Genomic DNA, 26,513 nt, shown 5'->3' with positions numbered 1-26,513 from the left:
GGTATTACAGGTAGTGATGGGTGTCTGACTATTTTTTCCTTTAATATTTACTGGGAAAATGTACGTGAATAAGTGTTCGTTTTCAGAGTTTTTTCGTTGAAAATGAGTTATTTTTGAATCGCAATGTATGTAAACTGATTGAATTGTCTTAGGATTGGTAAAAAAAGGTACAAGAATTGGAAATGATGTACGAAAATGCGTTAGGTGTACTGTATTGTTATTGTAAGTTGAACCGTAGGCCTATACACATTGTTAAAGCCAATTAAGTTGCATTTAAAGGCCGTTTTTTGAGTTAAGTTGTACAGTTTGGATGAATTTTGAAGAGGAAATGTTTGGATTGATGTAATACAACGGTGTTAGCAGTGTGAAGGTGTTTAGAAGTATTTTGGGGACGTTTTAGTGATGTAAATCGTAAGTCTTTTTCGATTTTCATGACTTTTGCACTTAGAATTTTTTTTTTTTTCACCGATTTGCACCAAAATTAACGAGCGTACGTTTCAAGCGATTTTAAGAAAATGATTTACCAAAAATGCGTAAAAAATGTAAGTTTTTTGTAAAAAAAACTTTTCTAACAACTTTTTTCACCAAAATTAACGAGCGTGCGTTTCAGGCGATTTTAATTTTTTCATAGACCGTTAAAAAAAAAATTAACGGTCTTTTTTTTTTTTTTTTCCCCAAAAATGAAATTTTTCTTGAAAAAATCTTGCCTCCCCCTCACCCTCTCTCCCCGGTGCCGCCTCCCCCTCTCTCTCTGGTCCCGGTGTCGTCCCCTCCTCGTGGTTCCGCCGCCGTGGTGTCTCCTGCTGCTGCGTCTCCTCTCCGTGCGTCAAGACCTGTACATGTACCTGTGGAAGAAACGTGGGTTATTTCTTTATTTCGCTTACCTCATGGTCCGTGCCGGGGCTCGAACCTCTCATCTTGTCCTCGCGAAACTGTAACCTTAACCACTAGGCCACAACGATGACTGTACAGATCATACATTTTTTGGAGTGATGAATATTACACAACCACGTATGTAGAGCATTGCGTTATATATTTTACGGGAATAAATAATTAAATAGCCCCCTCTGTTGGTCAAAATTGTCCAGTGTGTAATAAAAAAACTTGTTGCTGTTGTTAATGAGAAAAAAAAAAAAGTTTTTGCCAATCAGTTATTTGAGTCCGATTTTGTATAAATAAAGTTTACCCTTTAATATTTCTATAATTAAACCCAAATATTTTAATCAACCATTTTAAAATAAAATATTTTAAAACAAAGACGATTACTAATATAAGAACACATGGCACACTTTCTTTTATTAAATCCTCTCATTTTTTATTGGAACATAATTTCATATAAATGTTTATAATAATATCTTTTAATAATAATAATAATAGACACATTTTAATACAAATTATTTTTCAAAATAGCACTCAAATAAATTAAGAGATAAAATTCGCAAATAATCTATTAAACAAGGATGGCTCTATTGAGGCCAGAGAATTTTTTTCAACACTGATGATGGAAACTCACAATCAAAGTGAAAGAAATAATAAATACCATAAATTTAGATAGATTTTTGATAATATAATCTATCCTCTCGATAGAGTGTCCAGCCTTCAAATTACAAGAACTTAAATACTAATATTTCTTATTCCAACATTACAGAAGTTTTTTTTTCTAAAAATTTAGTTTTTAAAAAATAACCATAATTTTCAGCATGTAAAAACGTTAACTTAAAGGGGTTACAACCGAAATCAGCTATGTAGACCTTTCCAGATACTTTCAAACATGTTTCTTCAAAGTCAGTGTTTTCAAACTAAATTTAAAAGATGATTTTTTTTATCCTGCAATCCTGTATCATACATTCAAAGGCACTGGACACTATTGGTTATTGTCATAGACCAGTCGTCTCACTTGATGTACCTCAACTTATGCATAAAATAACAAACCTGAAAATCTGAGCTCAATTGTCATTGAATATGCGAGAGAATAATGAAAGAAAAATGCCCTTGTTACGCATAAGTTGTGTTCTTTCAGATGCTTGATTTTGGGATCTCAAAATCTAATTCTGAGGTCTCAAAATCAGATTCAAATATTTAAGTGGAAAATGACTCCTTTCTTGAAAACTATGTAGGCCTATTTCAGAGGGAGCCTAACCATTATTTTGAGTAATTACCAATAGTGTCCAGTGCCTTTAACTTTCAGTTTATTGAAAGATAACTTTTAACCAAATTTATTGGTGGTCACCCTCAAGCCAAACAAAATGATAGTTATGTTTCCTTTTACATGTACATTGGAAATAAATGGGTAGTTTTTAGTTGGGCCACACAGAAATATAATCACGTTTCTTATCACACTGAATTTAGGTAAAATTTGGGCAACATTTGTCTTAATATTTTGGCCAAACAGAAATTAAGTCATGTTTTCTTTTCCTATAACAATGACAAATGTGTAGGCAGGTAGTCTGGGCCAAACAAAAATAAAGTCATGTTTCCACTCAAAAAGGGTGAGCACACAGGTGGGCAATGCTTTTAGAAGTTTTATCCTGTAACACTGAAAACAAGGCGAGTACAACAACTTGCTACATGTAGGTGTTGCTAAAGTGGTCAACAAGTAGGGTGGATAGGTAGGCGATATTTCTATTTGCAACATTTGTTTTCCACTCAATTGTAAAAGTCAACGAATGACCAAATAATTTTATTTTGCATAATAATACCAATCAGCCCCATCTATACTTTTATTTTGCAAAGTAGTTCCAATCGGCAGTTATTTTGCATAATAATACCAATCAGCACTTATTAAATGATTTTAGCATGCATTGCCACAAACCTGTTACCCATATTCAGTTTAATAGGAAACATGATTATATTTTTGTTTGGCCCATCTTTACTTTTCCTTACTCCCAAAATAATCCTTCAAATTTACAAAGTAGGTTTCTTACTCAGCCTTGATTTCCACACCCTTGACAGCATCAGCGAAACCTAAACAGTTGTCCACTCGATCAAATTTGGAGTATTTGCCAATGAAGATGTCACCAAGGATCCAAAGAGCGCCAAGGGGTTTAAGAAAGTCCATTCTGATGATTCCACTCAGGCAGAGTGTCTCTCCCATCTCGGTTTCCTAAAATGCAAGATAAGGAGAAGATTACAGACTCCAGAAGCTGACCCAAAAGTAAAGGTCTAAGTAAAAACCAACTCTTTTCAGAGCCACTATGGGTACTCAAACAAATTTATAAAATCTCACCAACTAAATTTATTAGTTTCTTAAAGGCAGTGGACACTATTGGTAATTACTAAAAAATAATTATTAGCATTAAACCTTTCTTGGTGACAAGTAATGAGGAGATGTTGATGGTATAAAACATTGTGAGAAACGGCTCCCTCTGAAGTGCCGTAGTTTTCGAGCCACGAATTTGATTTTGAGACCTCAGATTTAGAACTTGAGGTCTCAAAATCAACCATCTAAACGCACACAACTTTGTGTGACACGGGTGTTTTTTCCTTTCATTATTATCTCGCAAGTTCGATGACTGATTGAGCTCAAATTTTCACAGGTTTGTTTTTTTAATGCATATGTTGAGATACACCAACTGTGAAGGCTAGTCTTTCACAATATTACCAATAGTGTCCACTGCCCTTAAGACATCTGTGCAAGAATACAAAATGTCATCAGCCAACAAAAATTAATCAACAGTTTCTTCAGTTTGGCCAAACAAAAATATAATCATGTTTACTATTACATTCATTGTATGTAAAAGGTGGGCAATATTTCTTTTAAAAATGTGGCCAAACCAAAATTAAGTTAATGTTTCCCACTATGGAAAATTGGTAGAAGTAATTTTCCACAAATTTGATTTCGAGACCTCAAGTCTCGAAATCAACCATCTCAACTTCGTGTGACAAGGGTGTTTTCTTCTTTCATTATTATCTTGCAACTTTGATGACCGATTGAGCTCAAATTTCCACAGGTTTGTTATTTGATGCATATGTTGAGATACACCAACTGTGAAGGCTAGTCTTTGACAATTACCAATAGTGTCCACTGTCTTTAACAAACCCTGGACATATATTATTTGGTTCATATTCAGAGCAGTATTCTCACTTTGTGTAAGGCCAAGTAAAAAAAAACATGTTTCGCGTCCCCGCCCGCTTCCTTTTTACAGGCCGCCTCCTTTTTTATTTTATTTTTTATTTTATGTTTTTATGCAAATTTTTTTTTTTTTTTTTTTTAAATTGGGTTATTTTAAATGATCTCAGCAAAAACAATCTGAATGTCTTGTCTGAATGCCTCGACTAAATTGTTTCATTTATGTTTTGTGTATTTCAGCAGTAGAAAAAACAATGGATATTTGACATTTTAACAAAGAATGGCGGCCATCTTGAAATAAAAAATAAAAAATAAATAGCCACTCTTCCTCCTTTTTTTGAAAAACCCGGACGTGAAACATGTATTTTTTTTTACTCGGCCTAAAATATCAATCTGAGAAAGGCATTAGGCCTGAAGTCTTTCTCAAATTCAAATATTTTACTGAGAAATTCCCTCTTTCTCAAAACCTATGTTACTTCAGAGGGAGTTGTTTCTTACAATCAACAGCCCCTGAGTTGCTCAGTTCCAAGTAAGTTGTTATGCCAATACATATTTTGAGGCCCGTAACCAATAGTAAGAAATAAAGGGAAAAAAAGTCCCTCCAAAATAAAAACACGAACAAAAACACTACCCCCCCCAACAAAAATATATATCTGCCCCCCCCCCCTTCAAAGAAAAAGTCACCCCAAAAGGCCCCTTAATTTTTTTGATGAAAAAAAGAAAAAAGGCCGCCCCCCCCCCCCCCCCCCCCCTCAAACCAAAACCCACAAAAAAACTCAAATACAAAAGGGGGTCTGCCCCCTAAAAAAAGTATTAAAAATAAAAAAAAAGTGATAAAATCGTCTACCCCAAACTTAAAACCTGAACAAAAAACATAACCCTTCCACTAAAAAAACATCAGCCCCATCAAAGAAGAGTGTTTTTATTTTGTAAGGAACTTTTTTTCCCTTTAGTTCTTACTATTGGTTACAGGCCTCAAAATATGTATTGGCATAAAAAAACATCCGCCCCATCAAAGAAAAAGTCCCTCAAAATGCCCCTAAACATTTTATAATGAAAAAATAGGCTGCCCCCCTCAAACAAAACCCACAAAAATTAAAAATATAATCTGCCCCCCTAAAAAAAAAAGAGGTCCGCCCCCTTAACAAATGTTTTAAAAAAGGAAACCAAGGTTCCCCTGCCCCAAAAAAACAAAAAAAAACATAACCCCCCTAAAAAACATCCGCCCCCCCAAACAAAAACAAAAGGCCCCCAAAACGACCTTAAACATTTTTTAATGAAAAAAAGGCTGCCCGCCCCTTCAACAAAACCACAAACAAATTTAAAATACAATCCGCCCCCCCCCCTAAAAAAAATGTCTGCCATCTTAAAAAAAAATGCAAAAGAAAAAACAAATCTGCCCAAAAAATGAAAAAACGAAAAAGCCACAAAACCCCAAAAAATACACGCCCCTAAAAAAATGTTTAATGACAAAAAAACTGCGCCCTAAAATAAAAAATGTGAAAAAAAGAAAACAAATCTGCCCCAAAAATAAAAGCACAAAAAAAAACATAAAACAAAAGAAAACCATCCGCCCCCCTCCCCCTCAAAGAAAAAGTTCCCCAAAACACCCTCAACAAAAAATTGATGAAAAGAAGGCTGCCCCCCCTCAAACAAAACCCACAAACAAATTTAAAAATGTAAAATAAAAGGGGAAAAAAAATCTGCTTTCCCCCCCCACAAGAAAAATTCCCCCAAAACGCCCCTTAAACTTTTTTATGAAAACAAATGCCTTCCTCAAACAAAACCCACAAACAAATACAAAACCAATCTGCCCCATCCACCCCCTAAAAAAAAGGTTTGACCCCTAAAATAAAAATGCCTCTATTTTTTTTTTGAAAAAATGCTGCCTCCCTCAAACACCCCCCCCCCCCCCAAAAAAAAAAAAAAAAAATTAAATTTTTTTTTTTTTTTAAATTACAATCTTCCCCCTAGAATTAGAAATGCACCTTAAAAAAAACAAGTCGCCCCACGAAAAAAAATACACATTTGCCCCCCCCCTCCCCAAAAAATAAAAATATTTAAAAAATTCTAGTTACGGGCATGTGAGTAATTACTAAAATGTGTCCAGTGCCGTTAACAAGCAAGTTATAGTGCTCTGATAAATAGCTTTCTTTATGCAGCCATCTAGTGTCCTGAAAGTCTCCATTGGACTTACCTTTACTTTGACGAGAATGACAAGAGGTGCAGCTCCCATCAAGCTTAGAAATCTATTCCTCAACGACTGTTGGCCAAAACAGAGGTTCCTGTGTCAAAGATTGCTTGGCAACCTCCATCGAAGAACTTTCCTAGTGGAGATTTTCTCTGTTCAGCAGTAGACCCTGAAATGGTAAGAAAAATACAAGCTTTGACTCCACATTGGGCTAGGGGTTGCAAATTATAAGCATTTATAAACATCAGTAACATTTACAATAACACATTTCTGACATAAACATGAAGGGGAAATAAGTGACTAAGGGCCTTTAAGAATAGTCAATGTTGAAAAAACAGATATGTTTTAATAATTGGGGCGTAATAAAAATATGATTCCAAAGCCCTTAAAAAATGGGTAAGTGGGCGACAGGTTTCCTATAATTACACCAAGGCCAAACAAAATATATGCCATGTTTTTTGTTACCCGACCTACCCCCAAAATTACGCTGTGAATTTCTTGACCCTTAACTTCTTATTTGTCTTTCACAAATATAAAACGAAAATAATGATCATTTCATTAAAATGTCTGACCAAATGTATGTTTGCATGTGTAGCTCAAGCGTGGGTGGGCAGTCAGTACTTGGTTTACTTTAACCCATTATACATGTACACTTATGTGTTTAAACACTGTGTCTAAACACTGTGTACTTGATACTATATCAAGTTCTGTGTAACAGTCACAGGGCTATCACTCCAGTAAAGGTTCAAACCCATGACCATTGAAAATAACAACAAGATTAATATTAAAAGTCATCAAATTTTAACATCTCGCAGTGCAAGTTGTTAAAGTTGTTTTAGACATAATAAACATGTTAATGGCAATAACCTCTACCCAACCCTTTACTGTATACATTGTACCTATGGTGGGGTAAAAATCTGTGCCTTTTACGAAACATACATTTCAAGTGTCTACTGCACATGACAGACTTTTCTATATGTGTGCATAATTAATTAAATCCTCAATCCTGCCCATTCTAGTTTTCCAATGAGCATCCATTATACACATGAGGGTGACTACCTTGTTCCCAACAGTACCTGATGATCAGACTCTTGTATGTGGACTAAACATTGTGGGGATGAGCACGCCACCTCTTGCATATATTGCATGAGGGCCTTTGTGTTATTCCACTTCCAGGCCTATACAAATTATCTCAAGCTTACCAGGTCCATCTTTCACAAGTTTAGGTTTGGTGAGTCCATTGTACTCTGTCAGTCTTAGTCTCTCCGAAGCATTACAAGTCAGATAAGCTCTGGATGGATCTGTGCGTAGATGCTCTCCTTGATCTTGTTGAAGGCCTTTAAGTAGCAACTCCTTTGAACACAAATAATAAATACATTTGATCAAATCATAAATTACGGTGCTAACAGTGGAGCCAACCTGGTTCCATAAATATCAGGGTTTGTGACTCACAAAGTTTTTATAAGGAAATAAAGTATGACAGCTGGTCAACATCTACGACAACAAAAATGTTTTAAAAATATAAAAATGTGTATAAATGTTTTAAGCAAGGGATATTAAAAGAGAAAAGTTATGGCTAATTTATAATTGCAAACAGGGCTATGAAGTTTGATTATAAATACAAATGAGGCTCGATCAAAAAGGCATATTTTGGATTACGTAAACAAACAGAAAAAAAAACAATTTAAAAAGGTATTTGGATGGAAATTGAAATGCAAGCAAGAAATAAGGGAAGAAGAACTGTTATTATTATACAACAAAAATATTCATAAAATGAATTTTTTTTTTACCCAAGATTTAAGCAAAAAATAAGGGAAGAAACTGTTATTATTATACAACAAAAATATTCACAAAATGAAATTATTTTTAAATACAAGATTTAAGCAAGAAATAAGGGAATAAACTGTTGTTATTATTATACAACAAAAATATTCACAACATGACATTATTTTTAAACACAAGATTTAAGCAAGAAATAAGGCAGAAATTGTTGTTATTATTATGCAACAAAAATATTCACAAAATGAAATTATTTTTAAATACAAGATTTAAGCAAGAAATAAGGGAAGAAACTGTTGTTATTATTATGCAACAAAAATATTCACACAATGAAATTATTTTTAAATACAAGATTTAAGCAAGAAATAAGGGAAGAAACTGTTGTTATTATTATACAACAAAAATATTCACAAAATGAAATTATTTTTAAACACAAGATTTAAGCAAGAAATAAGGAAGAAACTGTTGTTATTATTATACAACAAAAATATTCACAAAATGAAATTATTTTTAAACACAAGATTTAAGCAAGAAATAAGGAAGAAACTGTTGTTATTATTATACAACAAAAATATTCACAAAATGAAATTATTTTAAAATACAAGATTTAAGCAAGAAATGAGGGAAGAAACTGATTATTATTAATCAACAAAATTGCAAAATTGCAAAGGTACTGTATTTATGTATAAAAATAGTTTTGAAAATAAATAAATTATTCAAGAATGAAAATTTAAGCAAGAAATAAGGGAAGAAAATAGTTATTATGCGTTATTGGTCCACATGTACAACACAATTAAGAGTAAAAACATTCAAATTTGTACAAAATGACGACATAATTCACCATGTGTGGGCCGGAAGGGGGGGGGCGCACATAATCACTCAATCCTGCGGCTGTCACACACGACACACACACTGTTACCAACCAACAATGTCAGTGGCAACAAGTGACACTCATCTCATGACTCGTTGGAATAGTGACACTGTGGTATTGTATGCGGAAATTTAAGCACAAGAACTTAGAGATGAAGAACATCATTATCAATCATTCATATTCAATCAGTGTTTGTTATGCAATCGGCAGACAGACATATACAAGATTAGCCCCACTTGTGTGGCCAAGACTAGCTGAAGGATTCGGCTAGCTGAAGGATTCAGCTAGCCTTGGCCGCCACACAAGTTGGGCTGATAATACAAGATACACATGATGATGATGATGAAATGACACTTGACACACAGCGTCAGTGCGTGACAGTCTCTCTTGCAAACAAAACTTACTCAAAATGCCTGGTGGTCTTACTGAAATTCGCCCTCATTCTCCGGCTGGCTGTTGTCTGTGATTTGATGTGAATTCCCATGGTGACACTCGCTTTCGCAGAAGTGGGACATAAAACGGAATACTGATCTACAAAATCGTCCCAACCATAACAAACCATAACAACAACAAAGATGCATTTTCGTTGCAGAAGTCAATTTTCCCACCAACAGTCTAGTCCCCAGTCGTTGGCTCGTTTCTTCATACAAATACCTACGTAACACAAAATAGTTTAAGCACCATACTAATTCAGTAAAACTTCTGAACAATAGCGCCCTCAATATTGAGGGCGCTGTTTACATTTTATTTAATCATTGTCGAAAACTTTCACCTCCATGGTCAACCTGTCGAAAATTAAATCCACAATAAAAAATGAAATTGTAAAGAAACAAAAAAACAATTCATTCTGTTTATGCGATGTTGTGACACCACAGATGCCTTTGTACAGACCCATATTATGGGATTTATTTATTGGTGTTTACCGCAACATGAATTTTATCAAATTATTTTTTTCAATAATTGTAAGTTGTGTTTTTCTGCTCTAAAAATGATGCAGTTGGCTCTTTTGATGCCTTTTTAATATTATAACTAAACCCCCAAATAAGATTTATATTTAGTGTAATATAAAAAGGGCAAAATCTAAAAAGAAAAGAAAGGGGAGGTCCAGCAATTTTATCAGTTTTATCAATTCTTAAGTTGTGATTTTAAACTCTAAAAAGATGCATATGGGGCTCCACTGATGCTTTTTTATTATAAACTTGGCCCAATAAATTAGCTTTATTTAGGGGATTAATAATTATACGAAGAAAAAAAAACTGGGAAAAATACAATGGATGCATGCAGTAGGCTCTTCTGATTCCATTACTTAAACCAATTCCACAAAAGGGAGGTAATGCTTTCTGCTCCACCGGCCATGAGCTTCTGATGGAGATGCCCAAGCCTACATCCCTATGCACTGTGTAGCCCTGTTTCAGCCCAGGATTATGCGGCAACGGCCCCTGGTAAAAATTTGTAGCCGACACCTTGAAGTGGCCTTTAGGCCTTGTATGTCGGGCGACTTGCATAAAAACAGTTTTGAAAAAAAAAAAATCCTCCAGATGTAAACCACTTCATAACTACTCTACAAAGAAACGGCCTCTTTTGACACAATTTTTCTTAAAAGCTCGATGCCATTTTGAATTATTTTATTTATTTCTGAGTTTTTATCTTGTTGTATATTCAATTGATTGGTATTATGGAAGTATACGGTACAATAAATCACTGTTACTATTTTTCATTCCTTACAGCTTTAAATTAAATTCTTATTAAGAGCACTAGAACACTATTGTTAATTACCCAAAATAGCAAAACAACTTCCTTGGTAACGAGCAGTGGAGAGATATTGATAGTATAAATAATTGTGAAACAGCTCCCTCTGAAGCAACTAAGTTTTTGAGAAAGAGGTTATTTCTCACTCAAAATACAAAGAGACTTTATTGATATGCATCTGAATACCCACAAATTTCGTTCCTTATTCTCTTGCAACTTCGATGACCAATTGAGCCAAACTTTTCACAGGTTCGTTATTTTTGTATGGATTTATTTCCCTTTGGAAATATGCAAAACAGATTAGCTGTAAAGTATTTACATGTATCTACATTTATGTGGGATTAAAACAATCAAGCAGTTCTAAAATCCAAAGTTGTAATTTGCCTCAAAGTACATTTGTTTAAGAGGAAAAACATAATATAAAAACATATTACGGTTTATACAAGAACATTAATTACACAGCAGAGTTTATAGATCAACCATTTCTGGCGTAGATACTATTTTTTACTACAAATGAAATTTCTTTAATAATTAATTTGCACTATATAGTTTGATCATGAACTTGATTATTAGAATTACAAATTTCAGTTGACAATTATTGGTGCATAAAAAAGAAAAACAGATTAAGAACTGAAGAATACAAACTGATTTTCTATTATTAAACTAAATTAATAATTTCTTAAATCTTTGGACTGTGTAACAACTTGATTGATTTTATATTTTTTTACATCATTTAATTATTTCAGACACAATAAAAGACAACTTTTTACATATACATAGATTATGTTCAAGTCAGTGAAACAAGAAAACAAAATAATACAAACTAAAATGAAAAATTACCTCTTTTTAAAATGAATAATAATACATCTTTCTGTAATCAGAAAAAGCAAGCTTTGCATATTTTGAAAAAGGGCCGGAAATTATATTTAAAAAAAAAAATGAAGGGCTTACCCTTTGTGAATTTATCCAATTTGGCTTATTTCCCAGAACAATGCAAGGAAAACCCTTTGTGATTTTATATATTATTTTTTTTGCCAATTGTCAGCAAAACTGCAAAGCTCACCCCTTGTGTACTTACCAAATTTTGACACATTACAATGAACAATTGCAAGACTAACCCCCTTGTGGAATTATCAAATTTGTGCCAATTTTTCGCAAAAATGCAAGGCTCACCCCCTGTGCCTTTCCCTCTGCAAGGCCATTAAAATGAAATGTTGTGTAAATACTTCTGGTTCACTCACATCCAGATTTAAAAAAAAAAAAAAAAAAGCATCTACAAGTAGCTACATTATACAAAGGAATGCCTTTGCTTCCTTTATTTCTTTAAAGTATAAAATATAAAATAAAAAAAAAAATAGTATGTAATAGTTTTCATTATAAGGCACATTTTTAAAGCGTAGTTTATGGGGAACTTTCCCACAAATAAAAACACAAGGTAAGTATTATAAGGCTTTGTCACACGAAGCAACTTGATTTTGATATGCGGGTACCAGTCAAAATAAATGACACTGGTAACCTGTATGAAGTAAGCAAAAGTTACATATTGTTTTTGTTAAGCAAACTGAGCCTGTAAGCACAAAAACTTGCTAAGCACAAAAAAAGTATTGCTTAGCAGGAACAGGTTACCAGCCAACATTGCATTAACTTTGCATTGTTTTGGCTGGTGCTTCACTCAGTTTTTGCTAAACAAACAACATTTGTCAAGCAGTATCTTCTGCTTAACAGCTTTATACAATTGAGCCATAGGGTAACTGTGTCATGTACGCATTTAAAAAAAGCTCTGGAACAGTGGAAAATGTTTCTGCTCAGAAAACAAGACTTTTTCGTGCCATTCCAAAAATGGCAACAGACACTGGAGTTTACCTTCCCATCTGGGCCCAATTTTCTAAAGCTTGTGAGCACGAAATCTGCTTAGCAGAAACAAGTTATCGTCTTCCCTTTTTGCCCCCGCCCCCCTTTCCAAGAACACCCCCAGAAATTTGAGACACCAACTTTAAGATACTTGGTCCTTGAAAAGGGGTAATCATTCTCCACAGGTCTGAAGCCGAGATTGTTTCCTCTCCCCCCCCCCCAAATACAAGAACACCCAGAGTTTTAAGACACCAACTTCAAGATACTTGGTCCCCAAGAATGGATGTGTTTTGTGATGGTTGGTACCCAAGATTGTTCCCACATGTCTTCACTCTTCTACCACCCCCCCCCCCATTTCAAGAACACCCCGACTTCAAGATAATTGGTCCTCAAAAAAACATGAGTGCTCCAAGTTTTGGAAGCCGAGAGTGTTCTACAAGTCTTCCATCTTTGCCTCCCCCCCCCCCCCATCAATCCAAGAACACCGCCCGAGTTTTGAGACACCAAATTCAAGATACTTGGTCTCCAAGAAGGGGCGAGTTCTCTGATGGTTGGTAGCCGCTAGCAACTTGTTGAATCTGTCTCTCATCCGGCTCCAGGAGACAAATCTTCTGACGTCCTTTCCATTCGTCGTACGGGCACGGCGGGAAGGTCGTAGCACTGTCCTTTGTCAGACGATGTTGGAGGACAACGCCGAAGACAGATGAGACGAACCACGACGTGAATAGGACATAGTCTGAAAGAAGATAACAAAACAAGGTGATAAATGTAAGGCTCCATGCAAAAACTCAAAGCTAGGGTGTCATGGCTGAGTGGCTCAGAGCTATGAATTCAGGGTACGTGTTCAAATCCCGGTCATAAAGTGAGGTCGGCACTGACAAACCACGATGTGAATAGAACTTAATCTGAAGAACATAACAACAAAGGTAATAGAAATTTAAATTTGGGTTTTGGTATATCGGGAGTGGAGTGGCTAAGAGCACAGAATTCAAAACTGGTGTTTCTGATCAGCATAGTGTGGGTTCGAGTCCTGGTCTTGACGTGGCGTGTGGCCTAGCAGTTAAGAGCACCGGACTCAAAACTTTGGTGTTTCTGTTCAGCAGAGTGTGGGTTCGAGTCCCGGCCATGACACTTGTGACCCTGAGCAAGACACTTTAGGGCCTACTATAATTGCTTCTCTCCACCCCAGGGGTAAATAGTGGCCAAGTGGCTAAAAGCACGGAATTCAAAACTCTCGTGTTTCTTTTCAGCAGAGTGTGGGTTCGAGTCCCAGCAAGACACTTGTGCCCCTAAGCAAGACACTTTAGGGCCTACTATAATTGCTTCTCTCCACCCAGGGGTAAATAGTTGCCGAGTGGCTACGAGCACGGAATTCAAAACTCTGGTGTTTCTTTTAAGTCCTGGTCATGACACTTGTGTCCCTAAGCAAGACACTATAAATGGTTACTTGAGAGGGGAGGTTCTTGTGATTGATTTAGCTTAATGCGCTGCATATTTGGCACCATATTTGGAGCTATATACTCCCCAGGTTGCTGAGACGGCTTAAGGAATGAATTAAATGGCCCAGTGACCAGGGGTAATAAAGTTGGGCGCGCTTTGAGACGCCCTTTGGTTGTATTAAGCGCTATACAAACCATGCAACCATTTAATAACTGCCCTGGGTGATTAACAATTAGTCGCAACTAGTGTCAACGTCGCGACTATTTGAGGCACGACTATTTGAGGCACGACTAGTCGAGTAGTAAATCTAACTAGTTGCACTGGCTTAGTCTTTAAAGGGTTATACAACGTACCGATGATCTCAAACTCGGCCGCGTGGTAGGCGAGGGCGTACTTCTCCATCATTGCTCGTCGCAGCACATTGTAAATCAGGTAGTGCAGAATGCCTGTGGTGAAATAACTGATGGACGTACAGACCAGATAGGATCCCCAGACGGCAGTGGAGACCATGCTAAGCTGAAAATTTAACAAAATATAACAATATTTTGATAGATGTTAAATTTGAATCAGGGATAAAGAATATTAATTTTTGTTTTACCCATATACACTGATGTGTGTTAGCACTGTATACTCCCCGAGTTCTGTGAACAAAATCACAGGCATATAACGCCGGTGAGAATCGAATCAACAACCTTAGCAATTCTAGAGCAGTGTCTTACCAACTAGACCACCAAGATTGCCCGGTAGCTTGAGGCATATGTTGAGATACACCAAGTGAGAAGACTGGCCTTTGACAATTACCAAAGATGTCCAGGGGTGGATTTCACAAAGGTAGTCCTAAACTTAGGACTAGTCCTAGGCAATGCTAAGAGATAGGACCAGTCCTAAGTTAGGATGACGAAATTGGTCCTAACTTAGGACCAGTCCTATCTCTTAGCATTTCCTAGGACTAGTCCTAAGTTAGGACTACCTTTGTGAAATCCACCCCAGTGTCTTTAAAAGGCAGTTATTTATTTTATTTGTTTATTTATTTTGTTTGCCATCCCCGAACAAAGATATTGACAACATAGGGAGACCGCTAACTGTAATTTTTTTATTTTGCAGTATTTTTTTTCATCAAGTATTTGTACTTGTGCTCGGAGTTCTGAAATTTCTCAGCTATAACTGAGAGACTTTCTTACCATTTTAGGGAAGAAGAGAAAGCCGACTGGAACGATGAGGACTCCACAGACGAAGGACAGACCAAAGACTGCATTACTGTGAAATGTCGTCAAATTTTCTGAGAGGGGAAAAAACAAATGGAAAACTTATTTACTTGGAAGCCGAAATGATAAATGAGTTAGGAGTGTATTATATAAGCTTAGGCGATATCACAATATTATCGAATATCGCGATACTAATTTGGAAACGATTTCGATATCGGATCGGTTTGGTTTTAATCGAAATATTGATATATCGCGATATATCACGATATCGATTAAGTATCGCAATATCGCGATGTACATGTATTTCCTAGCTGAGACATCTTGCACCCTATAGGTTTAGAGTAAAACCAGAAGAATAGGTCATTAGAGCACCTCTCTTATGCTATGACCGTCTCTTCTACAACTTTCACTGGGAGTTTGAAGACTGATGATGTCAAATTTAATTAATCGCGATTATATCGAATATCGCGATATGTTGTCGGCGATATATCGTGAATAAAATAAATCGATATCGCCCAAGCTTAGTACTATACACCCGGCCAAGAATAAGATAAAACTAAACTTTGTTGCCTCCATGAAGTTTCAGGTCTGCATTCTCAATTTGCAAAGGGGCATTTTTCCATTGGAAAATCTTAAAGTCGGATGAATTTTTTGAAGGGGCACTAAGGCCAAGACCAGGGGCAATGACCAAAGCCGCCTGCGTGTAATTCCTCCAGGCCTGATAAACAGGGCAAAATAAATTGTAGAAGAGGCCAAAACAACGATACATCGCACGGGGCTCTAAAAGTTGAATGAAAACATGATGATACAACATGTCTTTGTACCGAGTATGAACAATGCTTTGTGGGTTCATGGCTCTGATTACCGCATAATTCTGTATCCGAGGCGTCGTAAGCGCAGAATTCTGCAGTAAACAGGGCCATTGAATTGGGCCTGGTCCTCGAATCATCTCTCTGCTGATCAGAAACAGCAGAGCTCGAGTCCAGCGCACTCGATCAGTCACAACACAGCCTCCTCTAGTCCACAAAACAAACAAAAACCTAGAAAGGATCGAACAAACTGATACTTACCAAGTGGGGTTATGAAAAACACGAGAGCGGAGAACAGGAATCCAAGATTGAATCCAGCTAGAAGCATCGACCATAGATACTTCCCAAAGCGCCACCACAGGGCGAAATGAATCGTTCCACCGACGAGGCCGAAACACAGGGCTACAATACTCAGGGCTAAAGGCAAGAAGGAAAACAGAACAATTCATTTAAGTAGTTCTTATGTGGGATTTGGAGGTAATGACCAGGGGCATGGAGGCAATGACCAGGGGCATTGAGGAAAATACCAGGCATGGAAGCCTTTCACTTTTCGGTCCCACCAGATCAGTCCACGATTGGCGCAGCCTGAAACACTAGCTTGTGCAGTGGGGCTCTATTGTTGCATTTAAGCTCATAAGCTCAGCCAATCTCCATCCCAAAATCAAAGGCAATTTGTCTTGCCACTGCAGTGCACTGCAAAGGGCCATCCTGAAAGTTAGTAGATTTGGATCTGGGAAATATTGTCAAGCACTCTTATTAAACCAAACAAGAAGAGAAAAGACAATGAAGAAGATTCAGTTTTAGATGTGGGAGGAAAACTCGAGAGAATTAATCCAGGAAAAACCCACGCAGTAAGGTAGGGGCTGAAAACCCAGTCCACATAATGCCCCTGGTGGGATTCGAACAGGGGTCCCAGAGGTGGAAGGTGAGGAGAGACACCAACCTGACCGCCAAATGATGAGCTTTTGTAACTTACCAAATGGCGTCATGGGAGCCAGTGCACCGAATATCATGAAGGATCCGATGAAAAATGGAACAAACCCAAAGAAGAAGATCTCTGCAAATCAAAAGACCAGAAAAAAACATACAGGGTTCAAATCGATAAACATTGAAATGGATTTCCCAAGGTATAAAATATTGCTTAAAAGTTTCCTGCTCAGCAAAGTCAGCAAGATTACCAGTCACAAATGTTAAATAAGACATGATACTTTGGCTGGTAACCTTCTTCTGGTGAGCATAATTTTGTTGTGCTTAGCTACTTTCTGTGGGAGCAGAACTTGAGTTTGATGCGCTAGACCACTCAGCTACAACAGACCATGAAACTTGTTTGACAGGTTTTTTTTTATATAATAGATGTTAAATTTGCATAGGGATACAGAATATTCATTTTTTTTTTTTTACCCATACATCGATGTGTGTTATCACTCTACTATACTCGGTACTTTCCCCCGAGTCCTGTGAAAAACATCACAGGCATATTACTCGGGTGGGATTCGAACCCACGACCCTTGCAATTCAAGAGCATTTTCATACCAACTAGACTACCGAGATTGTTCTTGTTTACTAAGCAAAACAATAAACGGGTCAACAAACTACTGTTTGTTTTTAGAACTCACCGTAATTGAAAATCCGATGGCCACACATGCAGATCACCAGCCCGGCCAGTCCAGTAAATGTTGCGATCAATATGACCCCAAAGTCAACTGTGTCAAATGAAAATCAAAACAAAAAATATAACACTGACTTTTCAAACAGAGGCAATGAAAATCAAAAATTGCCACTTGGTCGGCCATTTGATGGAATACAAAAAAATGGACTCCACAAAATGCAGTGTTGTGTAAGCTCAATTACGAGACTTCTTTGTGTGCATTGTTATTCTACTTATAAAACATCTTTGTAATCATGCATTTCATAACAAACGGTTTCAGACACCTTTCATAGACCAACTCGACTGATCCAAGGCAACGCGTCCCTTTAAAAATAATAATAACAGTTATAGAGCGCTAAATATGCAAATTTCTAAGCGCTACAACCAGGGCCCAATTTCATGGAGCTGCTAAGCACAAAAATTTGCATAGCATGAAATTTCTTCCTTGATAAAAACAGGTTTACCAACCAAATTTCCATGTGATTTTCAGGATAAGCAAACAAAAGCTGAATACCAGTAACCAGCACTATGCAACAAACGGAAATTTGGCTAGTAATCCTGTTTTAATCGAGGAAGCAGCTCTATGAAATTGGGCCCTGATTGACAAAACAGATGGGTTTGAAGTAGAGATTCAAAAGTGTCCAATGAAGGAGCTGCTTGAATGTGGATGGGTAGCTTGTTCCAAAGTATTGGAGCTATGACTGGGAAAGCATGATCGCCATAGTAGTGTTTCACAGTGAATTTTATAACAAACGGTTTCAAACGCTTTTCATAGACCAACTCGCCTGATCCAAGGCAACTTGTCCCTTCAAAACGGAGAAATCACATGCTTGCTCTTACCATCATCAGCGCAGTCAATACTATCCTCCTGAAGGTCACAGGAGTAGATGATCGATGGGACGTACACTCCCTGAACTTCATAATTTGGATCGGTTACGACGAGGTTATAGATAGCACCTCGGGTTCGATAATTCACCTGGTAGAACTCTGTCATATCCTTCCCGGTGTATGTCTTGATCTGTTATTGGTTAAAAGAAAAATAAGTGTTCAGAGAACAATGGATTTACCCGGTAAGTCTGCTGCCCTCTATTGTCCCAGAAAGTCTCCAATTCAGGGACACTCCAACACTGTTGACTTGTGATTTACACGCAGCCCGTATATTTTACCTTCTTGCCATTCTTCAAGACATTCTGCACTGTGGACATCTTGTACATTTCCGTAAACAGATTGTCTTCATCCAGCTGTAGCGAGCCAAAGTTTAAAATGTACAGATCGTACTTCAGTCGAAACCTCGCAGAGTCCTCGCCAGAGTCACATGATGGTGGGTCTTCACCCCGGGTGGTACCGACGTTAGCAGGGGCAAACTCCAAGAAAGTGATGTTCATCGCAGACGTGTTGCTGAGGTGGAGGTTGGGGTCATTCTCAAGGTCAAACTCTTGGTTGCACGCTCCGGGGATTGGGGCTGGGTAAATAATATTGAAAAATTTACATAAATTTGACACTTTGGGACATTAAAGAGTTTGACAACTTTTGCAGATCAAGTTTGACATGAATCCCTACCCACTGTGCATGAAGATGCATGAAATAAAATTTAAATGTAGAAGTTTTAGCTTCATTTGTCGAGAAGTTTTTGAGAACAAAAAGTAATAAAAGCACAGGCCAATGTTTCAGGAGAGTAAATAAGTTATACATTCTAAAATAATGTTTGTCTCCAAAGAAAAAACTACACCTCAGCAAGTTATATTTTAAGCATGTAAGTTTTTAAATGTGACTCTATGGACGTATGTGTTTTGTGGTCCTACAAAAAGTACCAAATTGCTATTTATTTTACAGCCGCAGAGTAGATTTTTCGGAATTCAGGAGACTTCTCGGGACAATTCTTTAATTTCTTTAATTTACATTATAACTAATAAGTCTCCTGAATTCAGCAAACTCTACTCTGTGGCAGAGTAGCAAGTCGAGTTCTCATAAGAACAGTTGCCTTTAAAGGCAGTGGACACTATTGATAATTGTCAAAGACTAGCCTTCACAGTTGGTGTATCTCAACGTATGCATAAAATAACTAACCTGTGAAAATTTGAGCTCAATCGGTCATCAAAGTTGCGAGATAATAATGAAAGAAGAAAACACCCTAGTCACACGAAGTTGTGTGCGTTTAGATGGTTGATTTCGAGACCTCAAGTTCTAAACTGGAGGTCTCGAACTCAAATTCGTGGAAAATTACTCCACTTCAGAGGGAGCCGTTTCTCACAATGTTTTATACTGCCAACCTCTCCCCATTACTCTTTACCAAGTGAGGTTTAATGCTAATAATTATATTGAGTAATTACCAATAGTGTCCACTGCCTTTAAGTCGCACATATCAGTACGCACTTGACGCATATCAGCACGATACACCAGCTTGCACACCAAGAAAACCGACTCTAGCATTGACTCACCCGAGAAGCTCCTATTGGTCTTGTCCTGGAGTAGGTACGGCTGGGCAAACAGTTGAATCTGCGCCGTATCGTTGAACATCAACAGTAAATACCACTCGACCCATGAACCAACGACGCCATGCTGGCCGAAGATCGTTACTAACCCTACGCTCGAACTGGTGGTGTTGATTGATTGATCAAGGGTCGGTTCGGGTTCGAGAGAGACCAGGAGGGGTATGTTTGGGATTTGGACGGTGAACAAGATGTATGTCGTGCTGGGACTGATGGAATCTGAGCGGACGCGGATGTTGGTTTGCGGAGGGAGGTCACATAGGGTCGGCGTTGATAAATTGAGATGGAGGACGCCCTCTTTGGTGAGTTGGCACACAGCTGTGGAGAGAGATAGAGCGGACAAGCAACAAATGATAAGAATCTTTTTAGATGACTTGACGATACTTTGGCTTCTAGGCATTTGTATTATGAATCAGGACTCATAATGACTAGAATTAGGAAAGTATTTTCGTCTTGAATACTGAATTAACAATTTGGATGATAATGAACTGTAAAAGTTAAGAATTTGATATTTGTACCGTAACTAGACTCGTGACAGTACTTATTCTAGTCATTGTTATATCAACAGTTAGCTTGGTAGGATTCAAACCCAACCTTACATGAATATTTTGAAATAAAAGTAAAACTGTTCAGGTATGTGCTCCTGAAACATTGGTAAAGGAGTCAAAGCATCTCAAGACTCCTCCTACCTACAATGTAGGAGTTCCATAAACAATAATTGTCTCCATGTACGATAGCGGAATGAACCTGTACGGGATAGCCACACCAGACATTTGTACAGTAGCTAACAGATGCAGATGAACCTCTCAATAAAGTCACAAACACAAAGTCAACTCAAGTTAAAGAGTCTCATTCATAAAAAACAAAAATAGTTATAGGAATACATGGCGACATATACATAGTGACTGGGAGGAGAAAGGAATTCAAAAAAAATGTCAGTATCCTGCAAATGAACTACATTTATTTTTGCATTCGATATGAACAAAGTAATAATTAACTCACACAACTTCACAAAATGCTTGGACCCCCCCCCCCCCCCGCCCCGAATAATTTTTTATTTTTTACAAATTGTTGCTTGTTTTGTTATAAAATGACTGGAAAGTGGTGGCAGGACATAAAATATTTCCGTTAACTTCATCAATTCAAAACATATTAAAATTGGATGTATCATTAATTATTTGTTGTGGAACCACCAAGCACAGCACAAAACTCCACTCTGACTGCTGACAGTGATGACTCAGGCATGTATAAATGTCACGTGAGGTGAAGAAACTCGAAAAGTAAACAAATAATTTTTCTAGCTAAAATTTCGGGTACTTTGTACACAAAAACCTACCATTATCTCGAACAGCAAGCACCGCAGTTACTTGAAGGATGAGAAAAACACACAACAATGAATGGAGCTCCATTTTGTCTTCGTAAAAACTGACAGTTCTTCAACTTTAACTTCAAGAAAGAGTCAAAACATTCAATTTTATCACCGTATCTTGTTCGTAAAATTGTGTTGTTTCTTCCTCATTTCTCTTTCGTTTCAACAGCCAACCAAGTGCGCCCTCTGTCAATTTGTTTTAGTGCGCCCTCAAAATGAATAATAATTATTTTATTTGTTTTTATTTAAACTCGCCATCAGTCCGTTGTTTGTTTTTGTGCCTTTCACTACTGGTTGAATACTTTAAACGCATAAGAGGGCGCACCATTATGAAGACATCATGCGCTTTTCAGAAAGCTCAACCACTGAGAAGAAATTCTGTCCCTGGACACTTTGACCCCCCGCCCCCCTTCTCTCCCCTGATTGACTTGTTGTTCTGAAATTAGTAGGGAGAAAAAAGGCAGTGGACACTATTGATCTACTCAAAATAATGTTTAGCATAAAACCTGTAACAAGTAATGGGGAGCTGAGCTGTTGATAGTATAAAACATTGTGGTAAACGGCTCCCTTTGATTTCGAGACCTCAGAATTAGAATTTGAGGTCTCGAAATCAACATCTGAAAGCACACAATTTCGTGTGACAAAAATTATTTTGATTTAATTTATATCTCGCAACTTCGACGACCAATTGAACTCAAATTTTCACAGGTTTGTTATTAATTGAGTGGGAAGACTGGTCTTTGAAAATATTTACCAAGTGTCCAGTGTCTTTAACACTAAGTAACCTTTTCTAACCCCCGATACATTACCCAACCTTTTCATGGCCCCATCATCAGTCCCCGGTGAGCATCACCTCATCTCAGTGAAGGTTTCAGCACGCAGACTGCTTCATCATATTCAAGAGTGAAACACGATCTGCTTGTGGAAAAAACACTAAAAAAGGTTTAGTAATTTGGGATCAACACTATAAAGCCCCTTTCACACGCGAGCAATTTAGCAAGGGTCCCATGCTAAATTGTAGCATGGTTGTAACTTTACAAAATGTACCTTGTCCCTTGTCAAGTCTTGTCCAACATTGCTACATTTTTGTCGGAGGTCCGGACAAAATCTTACACTAGCGGCGAAAGTTTTGACGCTTTCATAGAGCTGCTTAACGATAAGCAAATTAATTTCGAGCTAACTGGTAGCAGAACTTTGCTTTTAAGCAAATATTTCACAGGTAGGCGGTCATCTTGCGCGTGCACCATTGTTTTGTGTTGTTAAATTTCATTTTCATACAGTAGTAAGCACCCGAAGGTAAGAATACATTTTCATGTGCTTACGGTTTATTAACATTAGCAGCGCTATGAAAATAATGGAAATCGCACCACACAGTAAGCACAAAATCGGCCGTTCAGCCAGAAATTTGGCTTTGCGCTTACGGTGTCCCAGAGCTGTCAACAGTAATCTGTGGAAAACAAAAATACAACTGTTGCCTGTGAAAACAAGAGGTTAGAAGCTGTGGAGGAAGGGTTAGCTTTTGTCATACTTACCCATACTTTACCTCTGCGTTCCAACGCACAGTGTCACAATACGCCTTTTGTCAAGGCATTCGTGCTTGCAGAGCCGCGAGTCACAAGCGACTGGAACGGGAGACCACGCATTAGAGTGATGGCGAAGGTGGTCTGCCATTCCAGTCGCTTGGGATCGCAGCTCTCCAAGCCACACGGATGCCTCGACAAAAGGCTAAACCTCACTTGCATCCTTTCACTCTTCAACAGGGACATCAGATAGAGCGTCTTATGATCGTCTACTCGGGTCCTAGCATCCTCGAACCAAGACTACGTTCTTCACCAGTCAGGCGTTATACATTACCAATCGCCAGTAAACTTTCTGATAGAGCAGAGAGCTAGTCTTATATCTAGGCCAACACTAAGGATACGTAGGTCAGTTACCTTTTTATACAAACCAATATTCAGCACGGCAGTCTTTCCTCCATGGTGATCTATTCTTTTTCTCCATCTTTTCTCCTCTTTTTCCTCATCTTTTCTCCTCTCTTGTCTCCTTCTTCGTCTTTATTTCGTCTTTATCTCTCCTTTTTATCGGAGCGCTTACAGCTTCAGCTATTTTGGGAAGTTGTTTGCCGTAATTCATTTCCCAGTTTTATCGCAGCGCTCACAGCTTCAGCTTTTTTTTTTTTTTTTTTTTTTTTTTTTTTGGGGGGGGGGGGGGGCAGTTGCTCGCAACAATATCCCTAAGCTGTATTTTCTACCGTATTCATTTATTCCATTTTTTTATCGCAGCGCTCACAGCTAAGTGGTTTCGGGGGGGGGGGGAGGGCTAACAAAATGTAGCTTTTGTGAAATAATTGTATAACTTAAAAAAAAAAAAGGAAAAACTTTTTTTTATGATCTAAATGCCTACATTCAGAATTGATGTAATGCTGATTTTTAGGAAGATGTAAATATTAATTTAGCTGGACTAAATTATACTATTTACTACTCCTAAATGATACATTGACCATCAAATGAATGGTCACACGCCATGGTAGAGTACTTACAACGTTTATGGAAAAGGATAAGTACAGAATCTGTGTTGTTGCTGTTTTAGCTAATTAATTTTGCTCAAAACCACTATAATACTTATCTTTAACAATATTTAAACAGTTTTGTTAATGAGTTTATGTGTGTTTGAATGTTTTTTGTTGCTTTTGGTACTCTTTCTTTTAAACCATTACGATTATTTGAAACATAAAATTATTTCAATAAAGAAATAATACAAACATGACAACTGGCGACTTGAAGTTGCGACTCTGACAGAAATTTCCAGTAAATAATAGTCTCCTAGTTAAAAAGCATCATTGGCTTCGACCAATATGCACATCAAGAACCGCCAAGAAAGTGTGACGTCACCTTGAAATCTCAACAAGCAAGGACAACATCAACAAGATCGTTGGGGGACTGTTTGGGCTCAGAACGAGGGGAAGGGACTCTGCAAGAGAACGGGTAAGATATCCTCGTACCTTTTGCAGACTTCACCTTTTGTCTTGATCTTGTCTCGATCTTGATTCAGGACAACTTGCGTTATCTGACCTCCACTATTGCGCTCTTTCAAAAATAATGTATTTTTTTGTTTTTGTTTTGTTTTTAAGGTCAATATTATTGTTACTCAAAGTAACGTATGTTACTTTTCTTTTTAAACTAAGGTCTTACTTTTATCAAAGAGATGAATCGCATAAGCAAACTTAAAGGCACTGAACACCCTTGTTAATTATTGTCAATTGTCCTAACAAAATAACACACATGTGGAAACTTGACTCAATTATTGGTCATGTTTTTTATTTAGTTGCAAGAGAATAATGGAAGAAGAAAAAAACCTTTGTTCCACAAATTAATTGGTATGCTTTCAATATGCCTAAGAAGGCTTCAGCTGAATTATTGAGTGACAAACTACTCCTTTCTCAGAAACTACGATACTTCAGAGGAGGCAGTTTCTTACAATTTTGTACTGCTCGTTACTAAGTAAGCTTTTATGCTGACAATATTATTTGTATTATTATACCAATAGTGTCCAGTGCCTTTAAAGAGTGGAGGTCGGATGGTGCCAAGTTTTCCTTACCTGAATCCGGCGTTGACTCCAATTATACGTCCACAAACCACAATCCATAGACAATCAATTCCTTTCTGGGCAGTTTCTTGAAAGCCGTAGACACAAAGATGTTCACTGTTCCGGAATCTAGATTTGCAGTACAAAGCAAAATTTTAAAGTCTGAACAATATTTTTCGTAAAACTGAGATACACTTTATGAAAATCATGACTGATTTACGTTTTCGTGGTCGTAACTAGTCTTGGCCCAAGACGATAGTGCTCGATATTGGATAGTGTACTACGCTCATCAGTTGCAGCTCGTCAGTATAGTCTAGATTTCAAGCTCGTCATTAAATCATACCGTAAGAGGGCGCGCTTTTTGCGATTTACAACTGAGCGCCACAAGTATACACTATCCAATATCGAGCACTTACGTCTTGGGCCAAGACTAGGTTGTAACCAATAACTGTTTCGGTCATGGCAAGTTCAGCAGAAAAATGTGGTTGCGACTGCACCGATACCAAAATGGATACAATTGAAGACACAAAATCCAAGCTAGCCGTCGAGTATGGCGGCACTTTTAAATTTCCACAATGCCCTAACACCAACACGTGAAACATCACATCTTAGGAAACAACCTCCAAATAAGTGAAGATTTTGTTGATAATGATACGGGCAAAAGTCGAGTTGTCCATGGAGGTAGCCTCCATGAGTTGTCTGAACCGTCGACACTGATCTATATCTTCAGAGATCAGTCACCCGTCGAGTTGTCTCAACGTCGAGTTGTCTGAACGGTCGAGTTGTCCGGCGGACGAGTTGTCCGACGGACGAGTTGTCTGAACAGTGGGAGGGGTACAATGTAATGGGTTACAATGTTTTCCCCGGGCAAAACCTTGTAGTGTGCCCTCACCCCAGCCCCACCCCACTGGTCATGAAATGGCTAATTCTATATATTTGTATGGTAATCAAAAATGTAGAAACTGTTCAAAACCTTACCTCGGCTAGATGACATTCGTGTAGAGAAAGTACTCGGCTTTCCTCGTGAAGTTCTACACAGCAGTACGGCGATGCAATAAAGGTTTGGGTAAAAACCTTTCTAGTCAATTACAAATAGCATAATGGCCATTCATGTACTCAAAATTATTGGCCATGCCTTTGATAAAGAATATCACGATTGGCTACGGTGTGTTTGATAAGTTTTAATGGTATAGTTCCACAGAAAACGCGACTTCTAAATTCCATTTTGGGGTGCCAAGTTGTACGCCATTTTGCATTCAGTCAACAACTAGGCCTATAGCTGAATTCTGCATTCGACACAACACTATGCAACACAATGAGCATAACCAAGAGAAGGTGCTCGACTCATTGTTTGCTTTAACAAAGAAGACTTCAACGAGAAGACATTCCACGGTGACTCCAACCACAATGATGTCACAATAATGAACTTTGCGGGTAAAAATATAAATAATACAAAAA

At 37.6% G+C, this 26,513-nt stretch overlaps 1 protein-coding gene and 1 long non-coding RNA gene across 2 annotated transcripts; both read right to left on the bottom strand.

Moving 5' to 3' along the window:
• Positions 1 to 2,154: 2,154 nt before the first annotated feature.
• On the bottom strand, positions 2,155 to 9,490 carry LOC117305336. Its single transcript, XR_004520667.1, has 4 exons — positions 9,315 to 9,490; positions 7,463 to 7,613; positions 6,267 to 6,429; positions 2,155 to 3,103 (listed from the first exon to the last, which is right to left on the bottom strand). It is a non-coding gene; the product is annotated as an uncharacterized LOC117305336 (long non-coding RNA).
• A 1,247-nt stretch (positions 9,491 to 10,737) lies between these two features.
• Positions 10,738 to 21,973, bottom strand: LOC117304985 (transmembrane 7 superfamily member 3-like). The gene is made up of 10 exons (XM_033789648.1): positions 21,438 to 21,973; positions 20,051 to 20,419; positions 18,779 to 19,074; positions 18,453 to 18,630; positions 17,581 to 17,667; positions 16,941 to 17,021; positions 16,226 to 16,381; positions 15,132 to 15,229; positions 14,304 to 14,466; positions 10,738 to 13,246 (listed from the first exon to the last, which is right to left on the bottom strand). Exons 1-10 carry the CDS (start codon positions 21,508 to 21,510, stop codon positions 13,020 to 13,022), a joined length of 1,728 nt encoding a protein of 575 aa, XP_033645539.1. The 5' UTR covers positions 21,511 to 21,973; the 3' UTR covers positions 10,738 to 13,019.
• Between the last annotated feature and the right edge of the window lie 4,540 nt (positions 21,974 to 26,513).

This window comes from Asterias rubens, chromosome 22, assembly GCF_902459465.1.
Source record: "Asterias rubens chromosome 22, eAstRub1.3, whole genome shotgun sequence".
NCBI classification, from domain to species: domain Eukaryota; kingdom Metazoa; phylum Echinodermata; class Asteroidea; order Forcipulatida; family Asteriidae; genus Asterias; species Asterias rubens.
Note: the sequence above shows the minus strand (reverse complement) of the source record. Positions and strands in the feature narration are given on the sequence as shown.

Excerpts from the sequence above, each read along its gene's own strand:
- LOC117304985 (XM_033789648.1), bottom strand. The coding sequence starts at position 21,510 with ATGGAGCTCCATTCATTGTTGTGTGTTTTTCTCATCCTTCAAGTAACT. Across the intron at positions 18,631-18,778 it reads TCTTGAAGAATGGCAAGAAG|ATCAAGACATACACCGGGAA; the intron begins GTAAAATATACG and ends AACCAATAACAG. Across the intron at positions 17,022-17,580 it reads CCATCGGATTTTCAATTACG|AGATCTTCTTCTTTGGGTTT; the intron begins GTGAGTTCTAAA and ends TTTGATTTGCAG.